Source organism: Equus caballus, chromosome 10 (genome assembly GCF_041296265.1).
Source record: "Equus caballus isolate H_3958 breed thoroughbred chromosome 10, TB-T2T, whole genome shotgun sequence".
Classification (NCBI taxonomy): Eukaryota; Metazoa; Chordata; class Mammalia; order Perissodactyla; family Equidae; genus Equus; species Equus caballus.
In genome coordinates, this window is record NC_091693.1 from 74420215 (window position 1) to 74445628 (window position 25414).

The window sequence follows — 25414 nt, forward strand, 5'->3', positions numbered from 1 at the left end:
GGATGGCAGAAATGGTGAAGAAAGCAAGCCTTTTACTAAAAAGGACCATAAAAAAGAATAAGTAAATCCTGAATGGAAGTTCACTAACTGCTGGAGGGAATCCCTCCCTTTCCTGAGGTAAAAAGCCAGAGAAAAAAGATGAAGAAAGTTCTGGGATCTAAGCAGCTAAGAAGACCTGCCAGCAGGTAGGTAAATTCTGATCAGAATCGAGAGATTACACATGAAAAGAAGGAAGGAATAGGCTCAACAAGCAAGTTTACCAGTAGGCCAACTGACCTGGGACATGTCCAAGCCAAAACTGTTAAAGAGCCGGCTTCCCTGAGTAAAGGTGGATTCAGTGACTAACGTGCTGACAGGAAGCATATCTCAGTGGTAAAAAGCACAGGCTCTGTCAGATGCCTGGATTCAAATCCCAGTGCTACTACTTACTAGCTGTCTGACTGGGGCCAGGTTTCTTAACCTCTCTGCCTCCATTTCCTTATCTGGAAAATGGACATAATAATGGTATTGCATGGAATTGTTGAGGATCAAGGAGTTAATCGTACAGCATATAGAACATACAATACCTGGTACACAGTAGGAGCTACTTAACTGTTAACTATTATATTACCCATATTACTTGTGCTTATTTCTGATCTTGGTTTCCTTACATTGTAGTCAATACAAAAGATACTATGAAGGCAGGTCTAAGGTACCAGAGAAAAGCAAAGGGAGAAGGGCCATTACCCTAAATTTGTTGTCTAATTTTGAGAAACTCAATTCCTTGGATTGTGGCAAGAGAAGTTCCCATGGCTACTTCGGGGAAGAGACTGCATTAGACTGACTACTACCCCTACCCCTCCTTCCCAAATTTCTGGTTCTAGACCATGTTAAAAGTGTGGCTACGGCCTAGTCACCCACTCTTGTGGCATGGCCCTCAGTTACCCCAATGAAGAGAGCTTTTCAGATCTAAGATAACTGAGTCACTCCAGAGTGGGTTCAGAAGGCCCAACAGACCCCAAGCCCTATGTTTGGGTTTCTATCCAGCATCTAAGTGCCAGGGTCAAGGGATCCCTGAGGTCAATGTAGATCAGAATAAAACCTTTGGCTCCTCCTAGTCAATAACCACAGTATCAGGTCTTAATGAAGCAGGTCAACCTCCAAGAGCAAAGCAGTGAAGTAATCTCTGTCTTTAGCAAAATGAAGACGCCCTGTTGGATCCAGTTCCCCACCTTCACCTACCTCACCCCATCCCCAACACACACACACGCTTTGAAATGGTGAAGCGAGTGTGCTGATACTGGTACTTAAGAAACTAAGAAAGCAGAATCCCTTCACACTAAAACAAAAAATGTTGTCTCATTTTCTCCTTGTCTTCCTACTTAGATTTCTCACAAGGGTATTATATTTATTTCTTCCTTTTATCCAGTAAATGAGCTGGGCAGCTATAGCCTTCTAATTAAAACGAGATGGACTCTTTAGTCACCAGCACAGAGCACTTCTGATGGTCTGGTTAGAGCACTGGATGATGACCGTCCTTCACTGTTACTAGATGGAGCTGAGCTGTGGCACTGCAATTAATAAGGAATGACCATGGTCCAAGGAAGAGTTGCAGATTTTGTAAGGACCTGATCGTATGAGACAATTTTAAGTAAAAAAATTCATTTAAAAATACATATGATTTTCAAAGGGCTTGCTTAATAAAGTCACAGTGGAGAAACCTTTGGTTCTCTCTGTATAGATCAGATAAATGAATGATCAGGAACCACTACATATGTGCTACACACACAAGCAAAAACAAAATCAACCCACGAAATAAAAGCAAACTGCCTATATTTAGGCAAATGAAAGCCTTATTCTGTGAAATGGTATCTGTCCAGTTCTGCATGTAATTTAAGAATAATCACTATGTATTTGAGGTAAAGTTTATTAGAAATAGTCTATTACTGGCTTCGGTTTATTATTCTCAGAAGATGCCTCCAAGAAAGAATGAAAACAGACATTTGAAGATTTAATTGGTGTTTTATACGTTTGGGATTTTTAAATAAACAATAGTCTATGAACCCAAAGGCTGTAATGTTTTCATCTGTGTAATTACCTCTTAGGGTCACTGTCAAAAATTTCTGCTGCTATGACAAAGCTTATTTTTTGCATCTTTCTAACTCTCATCTCTTTCCTACTTATTCCATATTTTTAAATCTTCAGGTGATAATTGAAAATAGTGTGAAGCTGTCTTTATTATCTAAGGTACACCAGAAAAGGAAAACGGCTTTAACAGGATGAGATTTCATAATAGAATGAGTTTTGCTTATATAAGGAGGAACTGTATATTTGACTGGTAAAGAAGGTAGAAAACTCTGAAATTATTTTGGCAGTATTAAAGACGTTAAAATAATAGTTAGAAATGGAAAATCTCTTGGAATTCAGCCTAATTTCCTAGTAAGATCTCTAAATAGAAAAGAGTGTGCCAGAAAAGGGCCTGAAAGGGAGACTGGCTAGAGGTCCTAATGCTACTACTCTTCTAACTCAATCATTGAGTTATGCAGCATGTAAGCTGCCCCCAATCCCAGATGTCATATTTAACTGTTATTGAACAAAATGCCATTAATAATTATCAGTTTTATACCTTTAATCACAAACCTGCAAAAGGATCAGTCTTATGGTATTCCCAAAAATCTTCAAATTCCTTTCGGACCTCCTCATCCATGATGATCCCTGCAGACTGCTCATTATTTACTTGGACATAATTAGCTTTCAGGACTATCTCCACTTCACAGCGCACATCTTGCTGGAAGGGCTTCCACCGTTGCATTACGACCCCATAAATAGTGAGGTCATCGCCTGGGAAAAAGCACCAAGTGAGTCCAGCAGTAGCATCCTGCCTCTAGGCACAGACTCGCATGACAAAGGACCAGAAGTGAGAAATAAACCACTCTCCCACCAGGGCTGAGTGGTGTATACTCATCCGGAAAGCAATTTGGGGGCAAAAGAACATCACATATTCCTGATTTTTTTTTTCTTTACAGGCACTTGTATCTGCACAGCTAAAAGCTAAAGTCAGCATTTTTATTTTTCTTAATCTGCCATATGATAATCACATCAAATTATTACTCTTCCTTGGGAAAACAGTTTACTTAATGGTTTATTCATTGTTATTATATTGGGTGAAATGCTTGTCCTCTCAGAATCTCTAACCGTATAGTTCTCATTTAAATAAGAGGTGGGGGGGGCCAGCCCTGTAGCTGAGTGGTTAAGTTTGCGCGCTCTGCTTTGGCGGCCCAGGGTTTCACTGGTTTGGATCCTGGGCGCAGACATGGCACTGCTCATCAGGCCACGCTGAGGCGGCGTCCCACATGCCACAACTGCAAGGACCCGCAACTAAAAATACACAACTATGTGCTGGCGGGGATTTAGGGAGATAAAAGCAGGGAAAATAATAATAATAAATAAATAAATAAGAGGTGGGAATTGCAGCCAGAAGGTTAAACTATAATCAATTTGGTGTCAGGAAAGGAGAAAATCTTGTGCTAACACCGATACTAGTTTTAGTTTCTTACACATTAATTTTTACTTACATTTCTTAACATTTTACTCACTGCCTTTTTTTAATGAACAAAAGAATGAATAAACTAAGAAATCAATGAATACGTGTTCTACTTCAAAGCTTGTTCCATAACCTATGAAAGCACAAGACACAACTCTGCTTGTTCCTTCTTGGTTTGTTCCTTCCCACCCAAGGAAACTCTCCCATTCCTGGTGTGCAGAATATTAAACTTTTACAGATTTTCCTAAGAGGCCGAGGGTAGTTTATAGGCACATTCTCCAAACATTGCTATCTCTGCTTATTATTATATACAGTTTAATGCATCAATTAACAAGCATATATGGGTGCTTGGCATTCAATATTTTGGCACGGAAGAAAAGGGGGCCAAAAGAAAAAAGACATAATCCTAGTCCCCAAAGATTTCACTCTTGTTGAACATAGGATGTTGGACATACCCTAAACCCAATCCTGGTATTTATATTTTGCACAACAAATATTGTCTCTGAACTAAACATGCAAATCTTCATTTCCAAACCTGTGTCAAAATATATGATATTTGCTGATGCAAAATGCTTTTTACTCTCTAAATTTCCATGTGTAATGTGTAATGTGCAGAGCTTTTGATTTTCAAGAAGAGAGTTCTGTAAATGCTAAATGCATGGCACTGGTGGCAGCAATTCACAATAGAAAGCATATTTCTAGCACAAGGCGACTTCATCATAAATGGTGACAAACACCTTAAATAAGTGCTTTACACATGTTTTCAAGATCCTTCCTAAGCCATTGCTTGGATGGTTTTCAAACCCAATCAAGAATAATGAGCATTTACTATACTGTCTGCCTCTGGTTTTTTAGATAAAAAGGACTGGGGCAACTCTCTAAGAGCTCTTGGAACAGTCCTCTACCATGGCGATTTTAATGGGGAACTTAACTTTTAGATATAGCACCCACTAGTAAGAATCTGACTTTAATAAGCAGTGATAATTGGAAAATGTAGAGGACTAAAGAAGGGCCAAGAGCACTGACTCGTCAGATTTGGATTCAAATCCCACCTCCCCCACTCACTGGCTATGTGACCTTGGCCAAGTTACCGAACTGTACTGGGCCTATGTCTTGACCTACAAAATGGGAATAATTATACTTACATCGTAGGACTATAGTGAGAATTAAGTCAGATAACGTTTGTAAATTACTTAATACAGTACCTACAATTTAATAAGTGCTCAATAAATATTAAGCTGTATTATTACACTACACCTACATTTGTAGAGCAACTAATATCTTTATAAAGCTTTTAATATATACACGTTTTTATTTATTCAAATATTTATTGAATGGCAGATTCATGTGGTCATCAGAATAATCGTGAGGTATATGATAGTCCAAGCGAAAAGATAGTCATTTAAAGATTTCTGTAGTAAAAGTGATTAAAGACAACGTTATTTTCGGGAAGCTAAAATCCTTACTTTTATACAGTCCAATCTCTTTGTGCTGCTCTATCTTCTGAAGCATATTTAAAGCTGCAGCCATTCCCAGTCAGACCCATCGCCGAGCTCCTGCTGCACTGACAGTTATCAGCACACAACCTCCAACTTTATTACTCTGCAGTGTCAGACTGGGGTTCCTAACTCAACTGTAAATTCCTGAAGGGCAAGGATTATGCCATTTATGTCCTTTGATTCCCAAAGAGATTCCTAGCTATGGATAAATGAAAAAATAGCTCTTGACAGACTGCGTCCATCCATTCTTCATTACTAGTGACACGTAAAAGAAAAATAGCTTAAGATTTTTTTCAGTGCTGAAAACCTTCAGTTTGGATGAACTGCATGAAAACACCTTATTCTTTATCAAAGGATATTTTCATGTTCAGGCTAAGCTCATATAAGCACTGCTTTGCTGATCCAGGTATGATAGATTTTGGTAAAAATCCAGAGTCCTATATGAACAAGGTACTCTGACACAGCCTTGTCCTTTTGGCAGCAATCTATGATCAGAGCTGTTACTTCCTAGGGTACTGTTTAGACAACTATAAACTATTAGTATATTTGACATAAATTTCAAAATACGGGTTGGTGATTCTTGGGTGGATGAGGGGACTTCTTTGATAAAGAATTATTCTTGACTCTAGATACTGAACTCTTTTATTTCCAGAGTGTTTGCCTCATCTTTTTAATGAAATGTCAGCTCAGTAAATATTTTATAAATGAGGCATTTGGAGAATTTTAGGGTTAAGAAAAGGGAAATGACAGAATTTGGAGAAATAAAGTACTTTTGATCTGCCCAGGAGGGGACAACTGGGATGTGGAATAGCAGAGTGGACATACCTGTTCCTGCCCGGTGGACACACTTGTGCTGTTTGTTTTATAGAGATTAAGGGTGTTTGAGTGAGAATGGGAAATATTTAAAGCAGGGAATGCTGACGTGACTGAAACGCAATTGTTGACAAATTCAGCTAAGGTTTAACAATCACTTCCATTTTCTGACCCATCTTCAGTTTAACTTAAATGTTGAATAGCAAGTTGAAATTGTTAGGCAAATGGTAAAAGCAAGAGTTTTAAAGTTATTCGGAATAAGAAAAAGAAAGAGAATGGATAAGCTCTTATATCCTCCTCACAGACAAAGGTCTGGTCAAGGCTTGGGAATGTGTGTTGGGGGCAGAAGATGCTGTCTTTACGAAAACAAGTTTCCATTCGCCTTTTCTTGGGCTGGAAATAGTAGCCTAAGAGATGCTGATGAAAGCTTTGCAGCTCTGAGGATAACTGTGCTTTGGATTGAAAGTCTCTAAACCCAAAAGACTGTTAAGCTCTACACTATGAAAGCAGTATGCTTCTGTCTGACATCTTCACCCTGAGCTGACCAGTGCATGTAAATGTTACAGCCCTACCCTCTACCAACAGCTGAAGAAAGCACCCTTTATTCTCTCAGTCTCTCATTTTGCATTATATATGCAAACGTCACCAACACATCCATTTAAAAAACCTATCAAATTTTATTAAGAATCTCTCTTATCTTTAAATGTGGTTACTGCAGAAGAGAGAATAGTATTTAACCTCTTGGGCTACACTGCTGATTTACAAAATCTCCTAATATCTTAATTTTTCAAACAAAATATTTCCTTACTGTTTTCTCTGTAAAAACAATGATTTTAAAATTCAGTGGAGGGGCCAGCCCCGTGGCTGAGTGGTTAAGTTCCCGTGCTCGCTTCAGCAGCCCAGGCTTTCGCCAGTTCGAATCCTGGGCGTGGACATGGCACCGCTCATCAGGTCATGCTGAGGTGGCATCCCACATGCCATAACTAGAAGGACCCACAGCTAAAAATACACAGCTATGTACCGGAGGGCTTTGGGGAGAAAAAGGACAAATAAAATCTATAAAAAAACCAAAAGAATTCAGTGTAGAACACTTCTATTCTACAGATGTGGCTGATACTAATCCTCAGCCTTCCACAAATACTTCTAAGTTTGATTTCTTCCCTGGCTCCCCAATGAGGAATAAAAGGGACAAGGTGAGTTGAGAGGGGCAGAGGAAAGCTTAGGAGGTGCCTGGTTGGCCTAAATATCAAAGTATAACTCAGAATGACATCGCAATGACTGGGCTTCTGGAGCCCTTGGATTTCCAGAACAGCTCGGAGGCTCAGCTCTGAAGGCTGAAACATTGTAGATCATCCAGATCAACTGCCATCATGAGGCCTACATCACGAACAAGATGCTGTACATCCTCTGCTTGACTGTCTCTAAGAAAAGAAACTCACCAGCATCCAAGGCCCATGTTGGACACCTCTGATTATTAGAACTGAGTCAAAATCTACCTTCCTGTAGCTTCAACCCACTGAAACCCAACAATATCTTCTGTAATTTCAATTCTATTTCTATATGACAATCTTCCAACTAACGTAAGTTGGCTGTCATGTCCTTCCTGAGGCTTCTCCATGCTAAACACTACAGTTCTTCATTCAGTATGGTTTTGAGTTCCCTCCCAATTCAGGCAATTGGTCAATGGAAACACTGCAAAATTAATGTAACTCCTGCAGTGGTGTCACCTGCACAGAGCAGAAACAATCACCTCCTTTCTCTAGACACCAATAAGAGTGCCAGTAGCAACTGATGGAGTCACATCCTGTGATGCATTTTATATAACTGCCCACTAAATCCACTACATTTTTTTAAGTTGCTGCTATTAAGCTATGGTGCACTGAAGAGAGTCCTGGACTAGCAGTCAGTAGATCTGGGTTCATGTTCCAGTTCTGCCACTTAACTCTCCAAGTGACCTTGGGCAAGTCAGGATCTTCATCTATAAAACAAGCAAAAGTGGCTTCTCCTAATCAATACTTTAGGACCTGCTACATGAGCTAACGAAAGTTAATTCTTACCAGATTTGCAACTGTCTACTAAGTCATCTTCCAGGATAACCTTCATAGATCGTGGAATACTTCCAAGAGAGAGCCTTTGAACCTAGCAAGAAAAGAAAACAGATACTGAGTATGCTGAAATACATGCTAAGTATTCAGAAGTCTAGCAGTTTTTGAAATTACTGTTTCCATTTCTCTGGTATTATCATACAATTTAATCATGATGGGAATTTATGAAATTGTCTTAAAAACTGTGCCTACTATCAATTTAAGGATACACTAAAAATATAGAAAAATAAAAAGACCAATAGGAAAATATCCCCAAATATAATCTACCTTGTGGATGGTCAAAATAAACACATGCTCCAAATACTAAACATAATAACAAAATTACTTACCTAGAAAATAGAGGCAGTTCCTTCCTGATCTCTAGTCATAAGACCCAGAACAAATTACTCAGTTTCTCTGATATTCCTTAGTAATAGAACCCTGGTTTTATTCCATGTGGACATGTGCCCAGTAAAAAGACGCTCTCTCCCAGACTCCCTTGCAGCTAGGTGTGGTCATATGACTAAGTTCTGGCCAATGAGATATAAGCAGATATGCTGTAGGAGACTTCAAGGGAGATTACTTAAATGGAGACTTGGTTTAGATGGCATTCCTTCCTCCTGTTCTCTGACTAGGATACAGATGTGACGGAGTTGGAGTCACCTTCTTGGACCATAGACAACCATAAGAATAGAAACCATGGGTTAAGAATGGTACAGAGGGGGGAGTGGGTGGAGCAAAATGGCGGGGTGAGCTGACCTGGGATTCTCTCCCCTCCAAAATACAACAAGAGATTGGAAGAACTGAATTTCAGAGAATAAACATAATGCCAGCTCGTTAGAGACCTACAATACCAAGAAGGTGGAGAACATAAACCTAGCTTTACACCTTCGGAGGCGCTGAAACGGTAGAGAGAACATCACTCCCTCCCCTAGAGTCTGCGATCGGTGCGGCGCGGGTTGGGAAGGAGCGGGGGAGGGGCCGCACGACGGGGGGATCATCCAGGACTCCTGGTGCTGATTCAGTGGAGACTCGCTGACGGGGGAAAGCTTCTGTCCGCGGGGACCCTATAAATCAAAGGCCTTGGGCGACCAGAGAACAGAACTGATCTGAACCCAGACCGGCGCGTGTGAGTAACAGCCCCTCCCCCCTAACAAAGCCAGTGGGCGCAGCCATCTTGCCCCAAGGCGGAGAGCTCATAACACGCTGCTCTCGACCCCCATCTAGTGGTGACAGGCTGTAACTGCAACTGAATTCTACCACCATGAGAAAAAACCGCTCCTCTACCATCCAGCAATTTATAAAAGCCTCAGACCAGAAGGAAAACAATAAAAACACAGAATTAAGTCCTGAGGACTTGGAATTAGGTAAACTAAGTGATAATGAATTCAGAGCAGCTATAATCAAAAAACTCAATGAGGTAGAGAGAAAGATAGAGAAACAAGCCGAGTTCTGGAGTTACTTCACAAAAGAGATTGAAATCATAAAGAAGAATCAAACAGAATTACTTGAGATGAAAAACACAATGGACCAGATAAAACAGAATACGGATTCCCTGAATGCCCATGTAGACAACATAGAGGAGCAAATCAGCATAATCGAGGACAGACAGGCTGAATGGCGCCAGACAGAGGAAGAAAGAGAACTAAGAATTAAAAAAAATGAGGAAAATCTCCGAGAGATAATGGATTCAATGAGGAGTAAGAACATAAGGATCATAGGAATTCCCGAGAATATGGAAAAGGGAAATGGAGCAGAAAGTGTGCTTAACGAAATTATTGAAGAGAACTTCCCAAATCTAGGGATCAACGGACAAATGTGTGTAGAGGAGGGTTTTAGATCTCCTAGATTTGTTAATGTAAAAAGACCCACTGCAAGGCACATAATAGTAAAGTTGGCAAATAGGAATGATAAGGAAAGAATACTCAGGGAAGTAAGAAAAAAAAGAGAATAACCTATAAAGGAGCCCCTATCAGACTGTCAGCGGATTTCTCTACAGAAACCCTACAAGCTAGGAGAGAATGGAGTGATATATTCAAAGCTTTAAAGGATAAAAACCTTCAGCCAAGAATACTCTATCCAGCAAGAATTTCCTTCAGATATGAGGGACAAATTAAATCTTTTCCAGACAAACAAAAGTTAAGGGAATTTGTAACTAAAAGCCCTCCATTACAAGAAATCCTCAAGAAGGCTCTCATACTTGAAAAAAGAAAAAAGGGAGAAAGGGGACACAATCCACAGACTAGGGAGGCCGATGGATAGAACCAGAACAGGATAGCAAATATTCAACTATAGCATTAGGGTAAAAATAAGGAAACTACCAAAACAAGGACGATCTTAGCACTCTAACTACAAATTAATAAGACGAGTTGGAATAAAAAATGAAAATAATTATTTAGGAGGGGAAGAGCAAAGGGTCTAAATCAGTATTGGTCAAGTAAGTAAGAGACCACCAGAGAATAGACTATATTATACACGAGATTCTAAATACAAACTTCAAAGTAGACACTAAAATAAAGTACAGAACAGAGTCACAAATCATAGATAAGGAAAAATCTAAGAAACCCAGCATAAGAAATTGCAGTATTAAATGGGTAGTCTAAAGCACACAGGAAAAGAAACACAGGAAAACAAGATAATGAGCGACAGATTGACAGCATTAAGTCCACATGCATCAATAATCACTCTCAAAGTGAACGGATTGAACTCTCCAATAAAAAGACACAGAGTGGCAAAATGGATTAAAGAACAAGATCCAACAATTTGTTGCCTCCAGGAAACACACCTCAGCCCCAAGGACAAACACAGAATCAGGGTGAAGGGCTGGAGGACAATACTTCAAGCAAATAGCAAGGAAAAAAGGCAGGTATTGCAATTCTCATATCAGACCAAGTGGATTTCAAAATAAGACAGGTAAAGAGAGACACAGAGGGACAATATATACTGATCAAAGGGACACTTCATCAAGAAGAAATAACACTTATAAATATCTATGCACCCAACACAGGAGCACCAAGATTCATAAAGCAACTATTAGCAGACCTAAAGGAAGATGTTAAAAACAACACAATAATAGTAGGGGACCTCAACACCCCACTCACATCAATTGACAGATCATCCAGACAGAAAATCAACAAGGAAATAGTGGAGCTGAATGAAAAACTAAAACAAATGGACTTAATAGACATATAGAGATCACTCCACCCTGAAGGCGCTGAATACACATTCTTCTCAAGTGCACATGGAACATTCTCTAGGATAGACCATATGTTGGGAAACATGGCAAGCCCCTACAAATTTAAAAAAATTGAAATAATAACAAGCATCTTCTCAGATCATAGTGCTATAAGGCTAGAAATTAATTACAAGAAAAAAGCTGAGAAAGGCACAAAGATGTGGAGACTAAACAACACACTACTGAACAAGCAATGGATCATTGAAGAAATTAAAGAAGAAATCAAAAAATACCTGGAAACAAATGAAAATGATAGCATGCCATACCAACTCATATGGGATACAGCAAAAGCTGTATTAAGAGGAAAATTCATTGCAATACAGGCACATCTTAACAAACAAGAAAAATCCCAAATAAGCAACCTTAAAGCACACCTAACTGAACTAGAGAAAAAAGAACAAATGAAGCCCAAAGTCAGCAGAAGGAGAGAAATAATAAAAATCAGAGCAGAAATAAATACTATTGAAACGAAAAAGGCAGTAGAAAGGATCAATGAAACAAAGAGCTGGTTTTTTGAGAAGATAAATAAAATTGACAAACCACTAGCCAGACTTACAAAGAAAAAAAGGGAGAAAGCTCAAATAAACAAAATCAGAAATGAAAGAGGAGAAATAACAACAGACTCTGCAGAAATACAACAGATTATAAGAGAATACTACAAAAAACTATATGCCAACAGAATGGATAACCTAGAGGAAATGGATAAATTCCTGGACTCCTACAATCTCCCAAAGCTCACTCAAGAAGAGGCAGACAATTTGAACAGACCAATCACAAGGAAAGAGATTGAAACAGCAATCAAAAACATCACAAAGAATAAAACCCCACGACCAGATGGCTTTCCTGGGGAATTCTACCAAACTTTCAGAGAGGATTTAATACCTATCCTTTTCAAGCTATTCCAAAAAATTAGGGAAGATGGAATACTTCCTAACACATTCTATGAGGCCAACATCACGCTGATACCAAAACCTGACAAGGACACCACGAAAAAAGAGAACTACAGGCCAATATCACTGATGAACATAGATGCAAAAATTCTAAACAAAATTTTGGCAACCAGAATTCAGCAATTTCATCAAAAGGCTCATACATCAGGATCAGGTGGGATTCATACCAGGGACACAGGGATGGTTCAACATCCGCAAATCAATCAACGTGATATACCACATCAACAAACTGAGGAATAAAAACCACATGATCATCTCAATAGATGCAGAGAAGGCATTTGACAAGATCCAACAGCCATTTATGATAAAAACTCTGAACAAAATGGGCATAGAAGGAAACTACCTCAACATAATAAAGGCCATATACGACAAACCCATAGCCAACATCATACTCAATGGGCAAAAACTGAACCCCATCCCCCTGAAAACAGGAACGAGACAAGGATGCCCTCTATCACCACTCTTATTTAACATAGTACTGGAGGTCCTGGCCAGAGCAATCAGGCAAGAAAAAGGAATAAAAGGAATCCAAATAGGGAGGGAAGAAGTGAAACTCTCGCTGTTTGCAGATGACATGATCTTATACATAGAAAACCCCAAAGAATCCATTGAAAACTGTTAGAAGTAATCAACAACTACAGCAAAGTTGCAGGGTATAAAATCAATTTGCATAAATCAGTAGCATTTCTATACTCCAGTAATGAACCAACAGAAAAAGAACTCAAGAATACAATACCATTCACAATCGCAACAAAAAGAATAAAATACCTTGGGGTAAATTTAACTAAGGAAGTGAAGGACCTATATAATGAAAATTACAAGGCCTTTCTGAGAGAATTGGATGACGACATAAGGAGATGGAAAGACATTCCATGTACATGGATTGGAAGAATAAACATAGTTAAAGTGTCCGTTCTACCTAAAGCAATCTACAGATTCAACGCCATCCCAATCAGAATCCCAATGACATTCTTTACAGAATTAGAACAAAGAATCCTAAAATTCAGATGGGGCAACAAAAGACCCCGAATTGCTAAAGCAATCCTGAGAAAAAAGAACAAAACGGGAGGCATCACAATCCCTGACTTCAAAACATACTACAAAGCTACAGTAATCAAAACAGCATGGTACTGGTACAAAAACAGGTGCACAGATCAATGGAACAGAATTGAAAGCCCAGAAATAAAACCACACATCTATGGACAGCTTATCTTCAACAAAGGAGCTGACAGCATACAATGGAGAAAAGAAAGTCTGTTCAACAAATGGTGCTGGGAAAACTGGAAAGCCACATGTAAAAGAATGAAAATTGACCATTCTTTTTCACCATTCACCAAAATAAACTCAAAATGGATTAAAGACCTAAAGGTGAGACCTGAAACCATAAGGCTTCTGGAAGAAAACGCAGGCAGTACACTCTTTGACATCAGTATTAAAAGGATCTTTTCGGACACCATGCCTTCTCAGAGAAGGGAAACGATAGAAAGAATAAACAAATGGGACTTCATCAGACTAAAGAGCTTCTTCAAGGCAAATGAAAACAGGATTGAAACAAAAAAACAACCCACTAACTGGGAAAAAATATTTGCAAGTCATATATCTGACAAAGGCTTAATATCCTTAATATATAAAGAACTCTCGCAACTCAACCACAAAACATGAAACAACCCAATCAAAAAATGGGCTGGAGACATGAACAGACATTTCTCCAAAGAAGATACACTGATGGCCAATAGGCACATGAAAAGATGCTCATCATCGCTGATCATCAGGGAAACACAAATCAAAACTACACTAAGATATCACCTTACACCCGTTAGAATGACAAAAATATCTAAAACTAATAGCAACAAATGTTGGAGAGGTTGCGGAGAAAAAGGAACCCTCATACACTGCTGGTGGGAATGCAAACTGGTGCAGCCACTATGGAAAACAGTATGGAGATTCCTCAAAAAACTAAAAATAGAACTACCATACGATCCAGCCATCCCACTACTGGGTATTTATCCAAAGAGCCTGAAGTCAGCAATCCCAAAAGTCCTGTGCACCCCAATGTTTATTGCAGCACTGTTTACAATAGCCAAGACGTGGAAGCAACCTAAGTGCCCATCAACAGACGAATGGCTAAAGAAGATGTGGTACATATATACAATGGAATACTACTCAGCTGCAAAACAGAACAAAATCATTCCATTTGCAATAACATGGATGGACCTTGAGAGAATTATGTTAAGTGAAATAAGCCAGCGAGAGAAAGATAATCTGTGTATGACTCCACTCATATGAGGAATTTAAAACTATGGACCAAGAACAGTTTAGTGGATACCAGGGGAAAGGTGGGGTGGGGGGTGGGCACAAAGGGTGAAGTGGTGCACCTACAACATGACTGACAAACATTAATGTACAATTGAAATTTCACAAGATTGTAACCTATCAATAACTCAATAAAAAAAAAAAAGAATGGTACAGAGACAGAAGGAGTCTGAGTCCTCAACACTGAGGAACCTACATGCTAGCCTTGGACTGCCTATCTCCTACTTATTTTAGATGAGAGAATAAACCTTTGTGTTCAAACTGCAAGTAAAGGCAATCAACCTCACTCTCATTTGTTGAAGAGTGTTTACAAATACTTGATTTGGCACAGCAAATAAAATTGGGCCAAAACCCCAAATTCTGCCCACTCCAATGTTTGACAACCAGTTAAACCCATTTAATTTTCTCCTAACCATTAGTTAAGAACAGCTAGTTTGAACTACTTAAATACTCATTTCTTTAATTTTAACATAATTATTAATTTATTCCACAACCCTCTTGCCTATGCTCTAGCTAAAAAGATGATTATTTCATGGTCTCTAAAAACTATATTGACGTATGTGCAAGTTTCATGCTTGATCTTTCACAAAATGATGACACCAGTTCCATTTGTAATCTGTTGTGTTCCCTAGTCCTAAGCAGTTTGCCCACAGCTGAAAAACACTTCTTCAAATTTGTTATTTTCCTCATTTACTTACCTGTTCCTGAATTTTGATTTCCTGATAATCTCTACAGCTGGTTGGAGATGAAGACAAGCCTGAGAGGCAAGTGAATTTTGAAGAATCACAGCCCTCCACGCTGGGGCACGAGGACGGCCGGCAGAAAGTATAGTACTGCTCGAAGTCAGCCTTGACCACAAATACGTGCTTGCATTTGTTACACATGTAATCCCGCTCAAACTCCAGCACCTTCACCGGACTTGTTCGAATCACTGTCCCAGTGACAGATAAAAAGTGTCCCACATCCTTGGTTTTAGGGATGTGCTCCCTCACCAGCTCAGGACAGACAGGCAAACCTGATGAAGAAAAAACAAAAAAAAAACCCACATCGACTTATACTTTGGAATTTGATTCCATGCAATATATTCTTGTATTTCCTGAATGAGAAAGTATAATTTCAGAAAAAAATCTTTGTGTTTTACTTTAGAAAAAATCTGATCAACTCAATTAAGAAAACAGAAGAGAATTATTTCAAATAATTATCAATGGACTCATTTTTGAAAGTACATATCTAGATGGTATAATAACCAGGGTTAAAAGAAGGACTGATTCTCATTTGAGGTCGATCTCAGTGGGATCTAAATACAGTATACAACTATAACCACATTCAATGAAGAATATACTGCCACATGCCGCACATAAACTGATGTGTGATGACTTTCTGAATAAACCACAAAGCTGAGTGATAAAGAGATGGTAGCATAATGACCACAGAGTCCACCAGTGCTAGAAGGCTACTGCCTTTTTTTAGTTAGGTTCAGAATTTATTAATACATAAATCTGACAGTGGAGCATCACTTGATCCTTTAAAACCCTTGTGTTTTTCACAATTAATAAACATGTGCAAAATGCCAAGGAAAATTTTTATGCGGAAATATCCTCTTTCTCATGTTTGGCTACACTGCACCATTGAGTAGAGAGATACTGGCTGTGCTGGTCAAAGGCTGCCTCCTAACAGTTTTATAGAGGTAGCATTTGTTGCTGGTTCCTGTCCCATAATCTATTGTCTTGTCTTCAGAATTTCGTAGCTCCAAAACCTGATAAGCGTGCACACTGAAGACAGATCTATCACATTTGCCAAGCTCATGAGAAATAACCACAACAGGTATGATTATACTTTAACTTTCTTCTCCTGGATCTTGCATTCTCTTTCTGACAGGGTGGCCTCCATCCTAGGCTTCAGTTCCCATGTGTATAGCAACAAGCGCCAGGTCTATTTTTTTTTTTTAAGCCAGAATCTGTCTCTTAAGTTCTGTATCCAAATATCCTCTTGTCTACCAACTGTCTCAAACTAGATATCATCTTGCAAACTCAGTATATCAAAAAGTGTAATCATGGGCTCGGCCTGGTGGTGTAGTGGTTAAGTTTACATGCTCTGCTTTGGCGGCCCAGGATTCACTGGTTCAGATCCCGGGAGCCGACTTACACACTGCTCATCAAGCCATGCTGTAGTGGTGTCCCACATACAACACAGAAGAAGATTGACACAGATACTAGCTCAGCGACAATCTTCCTCAAGCAAAAAGAGGAAGACTGGCAACAGATGTTAGCTCAGGGATTCTTCCTCAACAACAACAACAACAACAACAAAAGTGTAGTCATGATTTCCCTCCACTCTCTGTGCCCCCCTCTATCCAAAAATGGTATTTCCTTATTTATTCTTTCAACTGATATTTACTGATTGACTACCATGTGCCTTGCAGAACTGACTCAGTTAATGGCTTACCCATCTCCCTATCTTGGACACTTTTCCATCCTCACTGACCTCAGGATGCAGGTTAATGTCTCATCTAAATCAAGGTTCTTGTTTAGAAGCCTTGGCTGGACTTTAGGAAAGCCCTGAACCTCTCGAAATTCAGGCAAAAATTTATGTATATACACATATCTGCATTTTCTGCATGCTATAACTTTCTCAACATATAACCTAGAAAAACCACTTATTTAATCCTCAATCCCATAGTTCTATTAATGTGTATACATCATTACCCCAAGAATAGAAAGGACTTACATTTCGGGAACAGTCACCAAACTTCCCATCCCCTCCTCTAATTTTATAGAAATGCCCTAACCTCTCTTATCACTGACTCAGGCTTCTGGTCTTAGATCACACCCTACAAGACCCTCTCCAATGCTATGGCAACATGACAGGGACATTCGTAATCACTTTCTGCCTGTGCCACTCATTCAGGGCCTTAGTCACATACTGCTTTGCATTGCTGCTTAACCATTTTATACCTGCAGGGAAGGGTCACTTCTTGAAATCCTTCTCATGCCCTTCTATGCCCAGCCCAGTGCTTTATTGAGCACTTTGAGATAAGGAAAATATTAGCCAATAAAGGAGACGGGGGAATGGGCTTTCCCTCTCTCTCTTGCCTTACCTTTACTGTATCTGGCCTCCAATCTCCCAGTCCAGAGCAAAATGCTTTAATTTTTCTGTGTATATCATGGGGTTCCTCACCTCTGTACCTTTCCTTAGACACTCTTTCTACTTTGACTGGAGAACTCTCCCCAGTTCACTCAGCCAGGAAAAGTGTACTCAAGTTTTCCCTGCTGCAAGAAAAATTCCCTAAGTCCAGGCTAGCACCCACATACATACACACATGGAATAGTCAAGCAAAACGGTCAACTGAATGCACCATTGCCTAAATGACGTCTTTTATGTCAGAGGAATCTTCTGCCAGGAAGAGTAAAAAGGAAGGTACTCCTTGGTTCCAGGGAGTTCTTTTCCTTGCAAATGATGACCGAGGCCTATGCATGCTGGGTCATGACAAGTCTACACAAAACTGGCTTTATTTCAGTCTGCATAAGGTGATGTGCTGGGGAGAGATTATAAACTTGGGAGGAAGGCACGTGGGAGGGGGAGGGAGGCACGGCTCAGTTTCAAGGGTCCCTCACCTGCTCACCAACTCTGTGTTCCTCCATAAGTCTGGCCAGGATGAGTGAAGCCCTTGCTGCTCAACCCCAGCAAGGGTCCTGTGTCTAACATACTTACAACCAATTTTCCTAAGAAAATTAGCTTTTAATTATCTTGTATACTTTTATGGTACAGGGCAATATGTCATCCTTAATGTTCTCAAATTAGAAACAAAAGAGCAGTTTACATCTTACTGAGTCATGTATCTGGTACCTTTTAGGATAAATTTTTTTTTTTTAGCATTGAGCAAATTAGTCTAAAATGTGACAGATTAACTGGTTGTTTTGTATAGTAAATAACTATTATTTTAAGAAAAGAGTAATAGAGGTGAGTATATTTCTTGGTCTTCAGATTCTTTTCTTTCATTTCATATTATTATGATTTTTAAATAAACTTAAAAGGACAAAGATAAAGGCAACATAATGTTAAGCAAAACTGACCATATACAACTGAAATCCTAGCACTAAAAAAGGCTAAGAGAAAGGGTTTTGACAGAAATGTCAATTTATCTTAATCTTTCCATCTTACTATAGATATTACTAGTGTGCTCTTCAACTATCCTGGTGAAGCTCGGAATACATCAGACACTAAGCCACCATTAGTGCTGAACAAAAAACCTTTATCATTCTCTGACTCATTCACGGATAAAACAAAGAAATTTTGAAATGGACAGAGATATGTCCATATCTGTGCTAGAGGTATGCCCATATCAATTACTTCAGGTCCGTGGTTTTCAGCATGTAGTCCCGGGACCTGCAGTAGCAGCAGCAGCGGGAGCTGTTAGAAATGCAAATTCTTGGGCCCCACACCAGCCCTCTTCAATTAGAGACTCCATGGGTGAGCCCAGCAATCATTGCTCTCAGGAGCCCTAAAGGTGATTCTGATCCCCATTAACGTTTGAGAACCACTACTTGAAATAACACAGGAATGTTATTTTTTTCTTTCTCATTTACTTTGATGCTAACTGTGTATTTGAACACCTTTCATCAAAACCATTGGGGAGGGGGCTGACCCCGTGGCCGAGTGGTTAAGTTCGCGTGCTCCACTGCAGGCGGCCCAGTGTTTCGTTGGTTCGAATCCTGGGCACGGACATGGCACTGCTCATCAAACCATGCTGAGGCGGCGTCCCACATGCCACAATTAGAAGGACCCACAACGAAGAATATCCAACTATGTACTGGGGGGCTTTGGGGAAAAAAAGGAAAAAAAAAAAAAACCATTGGGAATAGTAAGTAAACTATAGGCTAATCAAAATCCCAGGAGACAAAGAACAATTCATATCCAGGAAAAACAAACTGGAAAATGTCTTACATTCCAAAGGAGGCTGAACCACAGAGGCATCCTGGGCTTTAATAACTAAATGCCTTGCCTGGAGTCCAAGATGGAGGTGCAATATACTAAAAACTAGACTATTTCCATCACTGGTTCAGTCTGTTTGGGACACCCCCACCTCTCCCTAGCCTTACCTTCTCCTCTTGAAACCTCCAGTGAACTCCCTAGGAGAATTCACTCCCTGTTCTGTGAGCTAACATAGCTTGCACGTATCTTGAGTGAGGCATGCATCACAGAACACAAAAGCTGCCATTAAGCAACTTTACCATTATGTGGTGGGTTTGTTTTTTTTGTGAGGAAGAGTGGCCATGAGCTAACATCTGTGCCCATCTTCCTCTATGTTGTATATGGGATGCTGCCACAGCATGGCTTGATGCATGGTGTGTAGGTCTGTGCCCGGGATCCAAACCCATGAACCCCAGGCCACTGAAGCAAAGGGAGCAAACCTAACCACTATGTGACTGGGCCAGCCCCTACAATTATGTTTAATATGCACATATACACATATCTCTGGACACACATACCCCAACTGCTAAGTATTTGACTATACAGCTATCTCCCCTACAGCCGTGAGTTACTTTAGATGAGGGACTATATATACCATATTCTTTTTGGTTTCCCGAGAGTCTAGGAATGGCCTACACACAATATGTTTGTGGAATGAATGATACCATAGTAGTAACATAATTTGCAATTTACCATTTCAGAGAAGAACTGAAAAAATAGGCTAAATTCACTGAAACCAAGAGAGTCACCTAGACAGACAAAATTTTAGTATTTACACTGAGCATGGAAAAGTACCTAAACATAAGGACAACCTAAAACCATTTTCTAAATACCATTTCAACAACATTAACTAGAGCCCTTTTAACAATCCTTTTGCAACTTTATTAAAAGGGAACATTTCTTCTTGATCCTTGCTAGAGAGTATCTAGTGTCCTCATGCATAAAGATTTATAATCTTCATAATTTTATTCCAGTAAGTGTAATTGCAGATACTATTTTTTAATTAAATCAAATGCCTGGTCTTTTTCGGAATCTTAATCTGTCTCTAAGGAGTTCTACTATAGCGACTCCTAACTTTTTTGGAATTGAGGGGAAGCAGAATATGTGATCCCAAGATATGCTGCTTTGGCAAGTGGATCACTTTGAGCTGAAGGCAATCAAGACCCAGTAGAGTCAAGAGAAACTTTTACCTTCCTCTTAAATACCTAAAACAATTTAGATAGGGGGCCTGGCCCAGAAAGAGAGTTGTTATCAGAGAAAACTTTCTATCTGAATGATCTATCTGTACAGCAGGACAAACACCTAATTACCAAACACCTGCTCTTCCTATTGTTCTATGAATTACTCTCCTCCCCGTGGAAGCTCGAGGCCCCTATCCCACTCCGTAGCTCAGGATGCATACAAGTCTCAATTGCTCAACTTGTCCTTGAGTCTCATTTTCTTACGGGGTTCCTGTATGTATGTAATTAAATTTGTTTTACTCCTGTTAATTTGTCTCATGTCAACTTAATTATTAGGCCAATCAAAGAACGAAGAAGGGTAAAGGAAAATTTTTTCCTTGCCCACAGAATCACAGTGTTTTGTTAATTATAAACCCCCACCTTTCTGAAATGTACTACAAGATAAATACTTATTTTTAAACAAAATGGAACATGTGTTCTCCAACTTAATTATAAACTGCAGGAATTCAAAGACACAGCTTTGCCACCACAAGTTGATTGCTCCACTGCAGTTTCTTAAAAATTAAGATGCTTAATCTGTCATTCATTCAACAAAAAGTTACTGGGTGCCTAACAGGTGGCCAACACAATGCTAAATTTGATACATAAAAATAATGAATTTCCCATAATAGTTCTGAAGATCACTGGCTATCATCTACCACTTTTCTAGATCTTTGTATTATCAATTATTTTATTGTTACCAATAACAAAAGCTCACAAAGCTGCTTTAATTACAATTTTATACCCCCATGTGGGTATACGTGCACATAAATATACTGTTGTCTCCACATATTCTCCCTCCTCTCAGCTGGCATGGCTAGTACCCCAGCTTTCCAAATGTCCAGAGAAAACAGTATAAAATCACTATTTGGCTCTAAAAGTGACTATCAACTACACAATGGATATATTTTTAAGTGTAAATATCAATTATTTCTTAGTACTCTGAATTCAATAAGTATTAGGATTTCGCAAAATCTTCCTAGAGAATAACATGGCAGTAAAATCCTTAAGTGATTCACCTGATATCCTGGCATGAAGATTCTGCTTCATAGAGACACCTTCAGGCTGAGAAAGGGACTGGAGGATTGTCAAGGCTGATCTTTGCAGAGCGCTGTCAAAAATAGTTAGTACTTCATTGGGGAACACGTTGAAATACTCTCCAATTTCCATGTTGGTCTCAAAAAGTGTCATTGCATTAACCACAACTGGGTAATGAGCGTCTTCATCTCTTTCCTTCAAGATTAGTAGAATATCATTCTTGTGGTACTCCGAAACATACGATTCAAACACTTGACCAACCAGTGTAACTTGATCAATATTCATCTTGAATCCAGGTAACTAAAGAAAGAGAAAAGATCATATTATACTTTGATATTGTAGACTTAGACACAAGTTAACAAAAAAGATTATCTGGTTGCAAATCATCCTGACGTTGGGTCACCATAATCTCAAAATATTATCTGAATTCAAATTTTTATTAGATCTGAATTAGCTGTTATAGTCACTTAGTAAATTTTTTTTTTTTTAAAAGATTGGCCCTGAGCTATCATCTGTTGCCGACCTTTTCTTTCTTCTTCCCTCCAAAGCCCCCCAGTATATAGCTATATATTCTAGCTGTAGGTCCTTCTAGTTCTACTATGTGGGATGCTGCCTCAGCATGGCTTCATGAGCGGTGCTAGGTCTGCTCCCAGGATCCCAACCAGTGAAACCCTGGGCCGCTGAAGCGGAGTACATGAACTTAACCACTCAGCCAAGGGGCCGGCCCCAGTAAATGTATTTTTCAAGTGAGTGAAGTTAAATCTCAAAGAATTATGTTGGTACTGACTAATGAAATCCAAAACAGTCCAATGCCTTTCCCACATCTTTTCCCAAAACTTCGTCCTCATTAACCCTATAACATATATAAAAGGCCCTTGCCTTTTCTATAACCACATTCCACATACACATACACTCTCAAGTATAAAATCTTAAACGCCAGTCCTGGATAAAGTTACTCCTGTTAGGGTTCTTTGAAAGTGTCATGGTTCTAGGTTTGATTCACATAAAGAACATACCTTTCTCTCTATTCATTCTCTTTCTTGTTACACGCACACATATTCACGTGCATTCTGCTACATAAATGGAATACACACTACTATTCAGATTGCTAGCCAGGTTCGACTTGATTAGTTGAAAGACTGGCTTCATAAATTTACATTTGGCGGTGAATTTGTTTCCTATTTTCTCCTCCTAACCTAGGAAAACTATTGGCTTCTGCAAAAACAGCTGTCAACAGTGTGAAGAAACCAGACAAACTGAGAGGAGGAAAGGAAAATTGGTCTTGAAATGATAAATAACTAGGATTGAAAATAAATACAGTATATTACATTACTTCACTTATCTCATTCCCTTGGCAATATATTTTTTTTAAATTGTATCAACAGATTAAAAGGGCCTACCCCATTCTACTTTCACGTATATACGCAGATATCTATCACATAGAAGGCATGATGCTGGGAAATGAAAAGCACAATAAAAGGTCCTTTATGCCCCCAGAGAACCAAGGGACAGATCAAATGAAACAGTGCTCCAACAGTGGTAAAATGCAATACAAATAGGAGCACAAAGGAGAGAAGGATTAAATTTAAATGGGGTGACAATCCCAAAGATGGCAATGGGCAGTTACAATAAACTGTCTAAATCAATCATCTAAGAAACTCTTATTTGGTTTGGAAACAGAGAGGGCACCGGAGGACAAGTGTACTTTAATCTGATTTATTTCATTCAACCAACATTTATTGTACTAGGCTCAACAACTAGAAAGATGATTAAAGAAGACTGTTATGAAGGTCACAGTTAGCATCCTAAATATGTCACACTATTTATTTAGCAATATTTTGCCTTCTCCAGGAATGACTATTCTGGAAGATTTGAAAGGAGTATGGAAAGCATACCACACTGAGGCCAAGAATCCTAACTACAGGAGGCCAGTGTGAGATTAAGAGGTGAGTATCTCTATATCCAGGAGAATGAGTGTACGTCGATTATGGCCTCTACATTAATAAGTAATTTGTTTTGGTTAGGTAAGACAAATTCAGCCAAGTGTAAAGCAGAAAAAGCACTTAGGAGGGAACTAATCAAAAGATATTTCCAGGATACGACCTTTGACAAAAACAAACAAACCAACCTGCACTTCCAAGAGTGGCTACAAGAGAATCTCTAAGACTCTATAGATGCATATTGAATTTGGGCAGGAAGGGGGCAGCTGCAGAATTCATGGTTCAAATTAGGGTCAGATTAAATTTCACCTCGTCTTTTTTGAAACAGCATCTTCTGAAAAACAGCATTCACTTTCAGTATCTGAGCAAAACTGATCAAAATGTTTCTGAGCAGTTTGCTAACCCTATAAACATGCCCACAATTACTGTTTTACGACTTACAAGTTCTTTCTTTTTCTTATTGAATATTTGAGGTCAAAATAAAGTCATGTTGTGCTACTTTACCCTCTTGACCAAAGGGAAAGGCCCACAAGAAATGCTAGGCGGACGGATAAGCGGCGACTTGCAGATGGCTGAGCGGAGACTTCCAGCTGGATCGCCGGGAATCGCCGCCCGCCCCTCCGCCGCCGCACCTGCCCGGAGCCCCGCCCCCTCCTGGCGGCCCCGGGGCGCCGCGTCCCAGCCCCGCCCCGCCCTCGCCCGCGGCCTCTCCGCGCCCCTCCCGCCCGCCCACCAGCCGGCTGTCCCCGGGCGCTGGAACACAAGGGGACAGACGTGCTCAGAGGACTGCTTTCCAAACTCCCGACTCCGGACGCAGCCCGGCCCCCACGCCTCGCAGGGCTCTGACCATGCCCGGCCTCGGCTCCCGGGCAGCACGGCGCCGGGCCGGCCCCGGAGTTGAACAGTTTTGGAACTCACCAGATGTGGGCGAGACTTGGGACGAATGGCGGGAGAAAAAAAAAAAAGAGCGGGGAAACGAGGCAGCGGCTGTCACTTACCGGCGGAGGCGCAGGGTCAAGTCCCCGGGGGCGCACTGCTCCCGAGGTCGGGGGGCGCGGAGAACTCTGGTCGCGCGGCGGCCCCAGGGGCGCGAGGAGGCCCGTGGGGGCGGGGCGGGGCGCGTGCGCGGGGCCGCCCGAGGCGCCGTCGGCCGCGGGGGCGCGCAGACTCCGGCGGGCCCGCCTCGCGCCAGGGCGAAATAGGCGCCACACGGGCGGCTCAGCCCGGCGCGGGCTCCCGACGGACGCCGGGCCGCGCACTGCCTCAACTTGGCGGGCGGCTCGGGCGGCTCTTCCGGGTGGAGAAGCGGGCGGGCGCGCGCCCAGCCAGGCTCGGCGCGACGCGAGGGGCGGGGCCGGGGTGAGGAGGGGCGGGGCGAGGTTGAGGAGGGGCGGGGCCGGGGCGAGAAGGGGCGGGGCCGGGGTGAGGCGGGGCCGGGGCGGGGACAGACCGGAGCGGGCGGCTCCAGGTGGAATGGAAAGAGCGGACTTCTGTGGCGGCTCAGGGCGCTTGTATGGATCGTGCTTTTGGTCTAAGAACTCTGCCAAACCCAAGACCACAAAGATGTTCTCCTATGTTTCCTTCTAGACGTTTTAGAACGAAGATTTTATATTTAGGCCTTTGATCCATTTTGAGCTAATTTTTGTATATGGTGCAGTGTGGATCTTGAAACTTTTTTTGCGTATGGATATCTAGCACCGCTTGTTGAAAGAGCTATTCTTTTTCCACTGAATAGCCTTTACACTTATGTCAAAAATCAGTTGTCCTTGTATGTGTAGGTCTAAGACTTTCTATTCTGTTGCCAGATCTGTCTATCTTTATGACAATA

At 40.6% G+C, this 25414-nt stretch overlaps 1 protein-coding gene across 6 annotated transcripts in view; it reads right to left on the reverse strand.

The window, feature by feature from the left end:
* The window catches only part of MCM9 (minichromosome maintenance 9 homologous recombination repair factor), an 85388-nt gene extending 60447 nt beyond the window's left edge, over positions 1-24941 (reverse strand). For 3 of the 6 annotated variants that reach the window (XM_070225467.1, XM_070225469.1, XM_070225470.1), the window contains exons 1-5: positions 24585-24840; positions 21628-21946; positions 15116-15432; positions 7893-7974; positions 2620-2820 (exon numbers count right to left, since the gene is read on the reverse strand). In XM_070225467.1, the coding sequence (XP_070081568.1) occupies positions 2620-2820; positions 7893-7974; positions 15116-15432; positions 21628-21931 (904 nt within the window). In that variant the 5' untranslated portion in view covers positions 21932-21946; positions 24585-24840. Of the gene's footprint in view, positions 1-2605; positions 2821-7892; positions 7975-15115; positions 15433-21627; positions 21947-24584 lie in introns of all 6 variants that reach the window. The other 3 variants (XR_011422629.1, XR_011422630.1, XM_023650980.2) reach the window with 3 other exon arrangements.
* Positions 24942-25414: the final 473 nt, after the last annotated feature.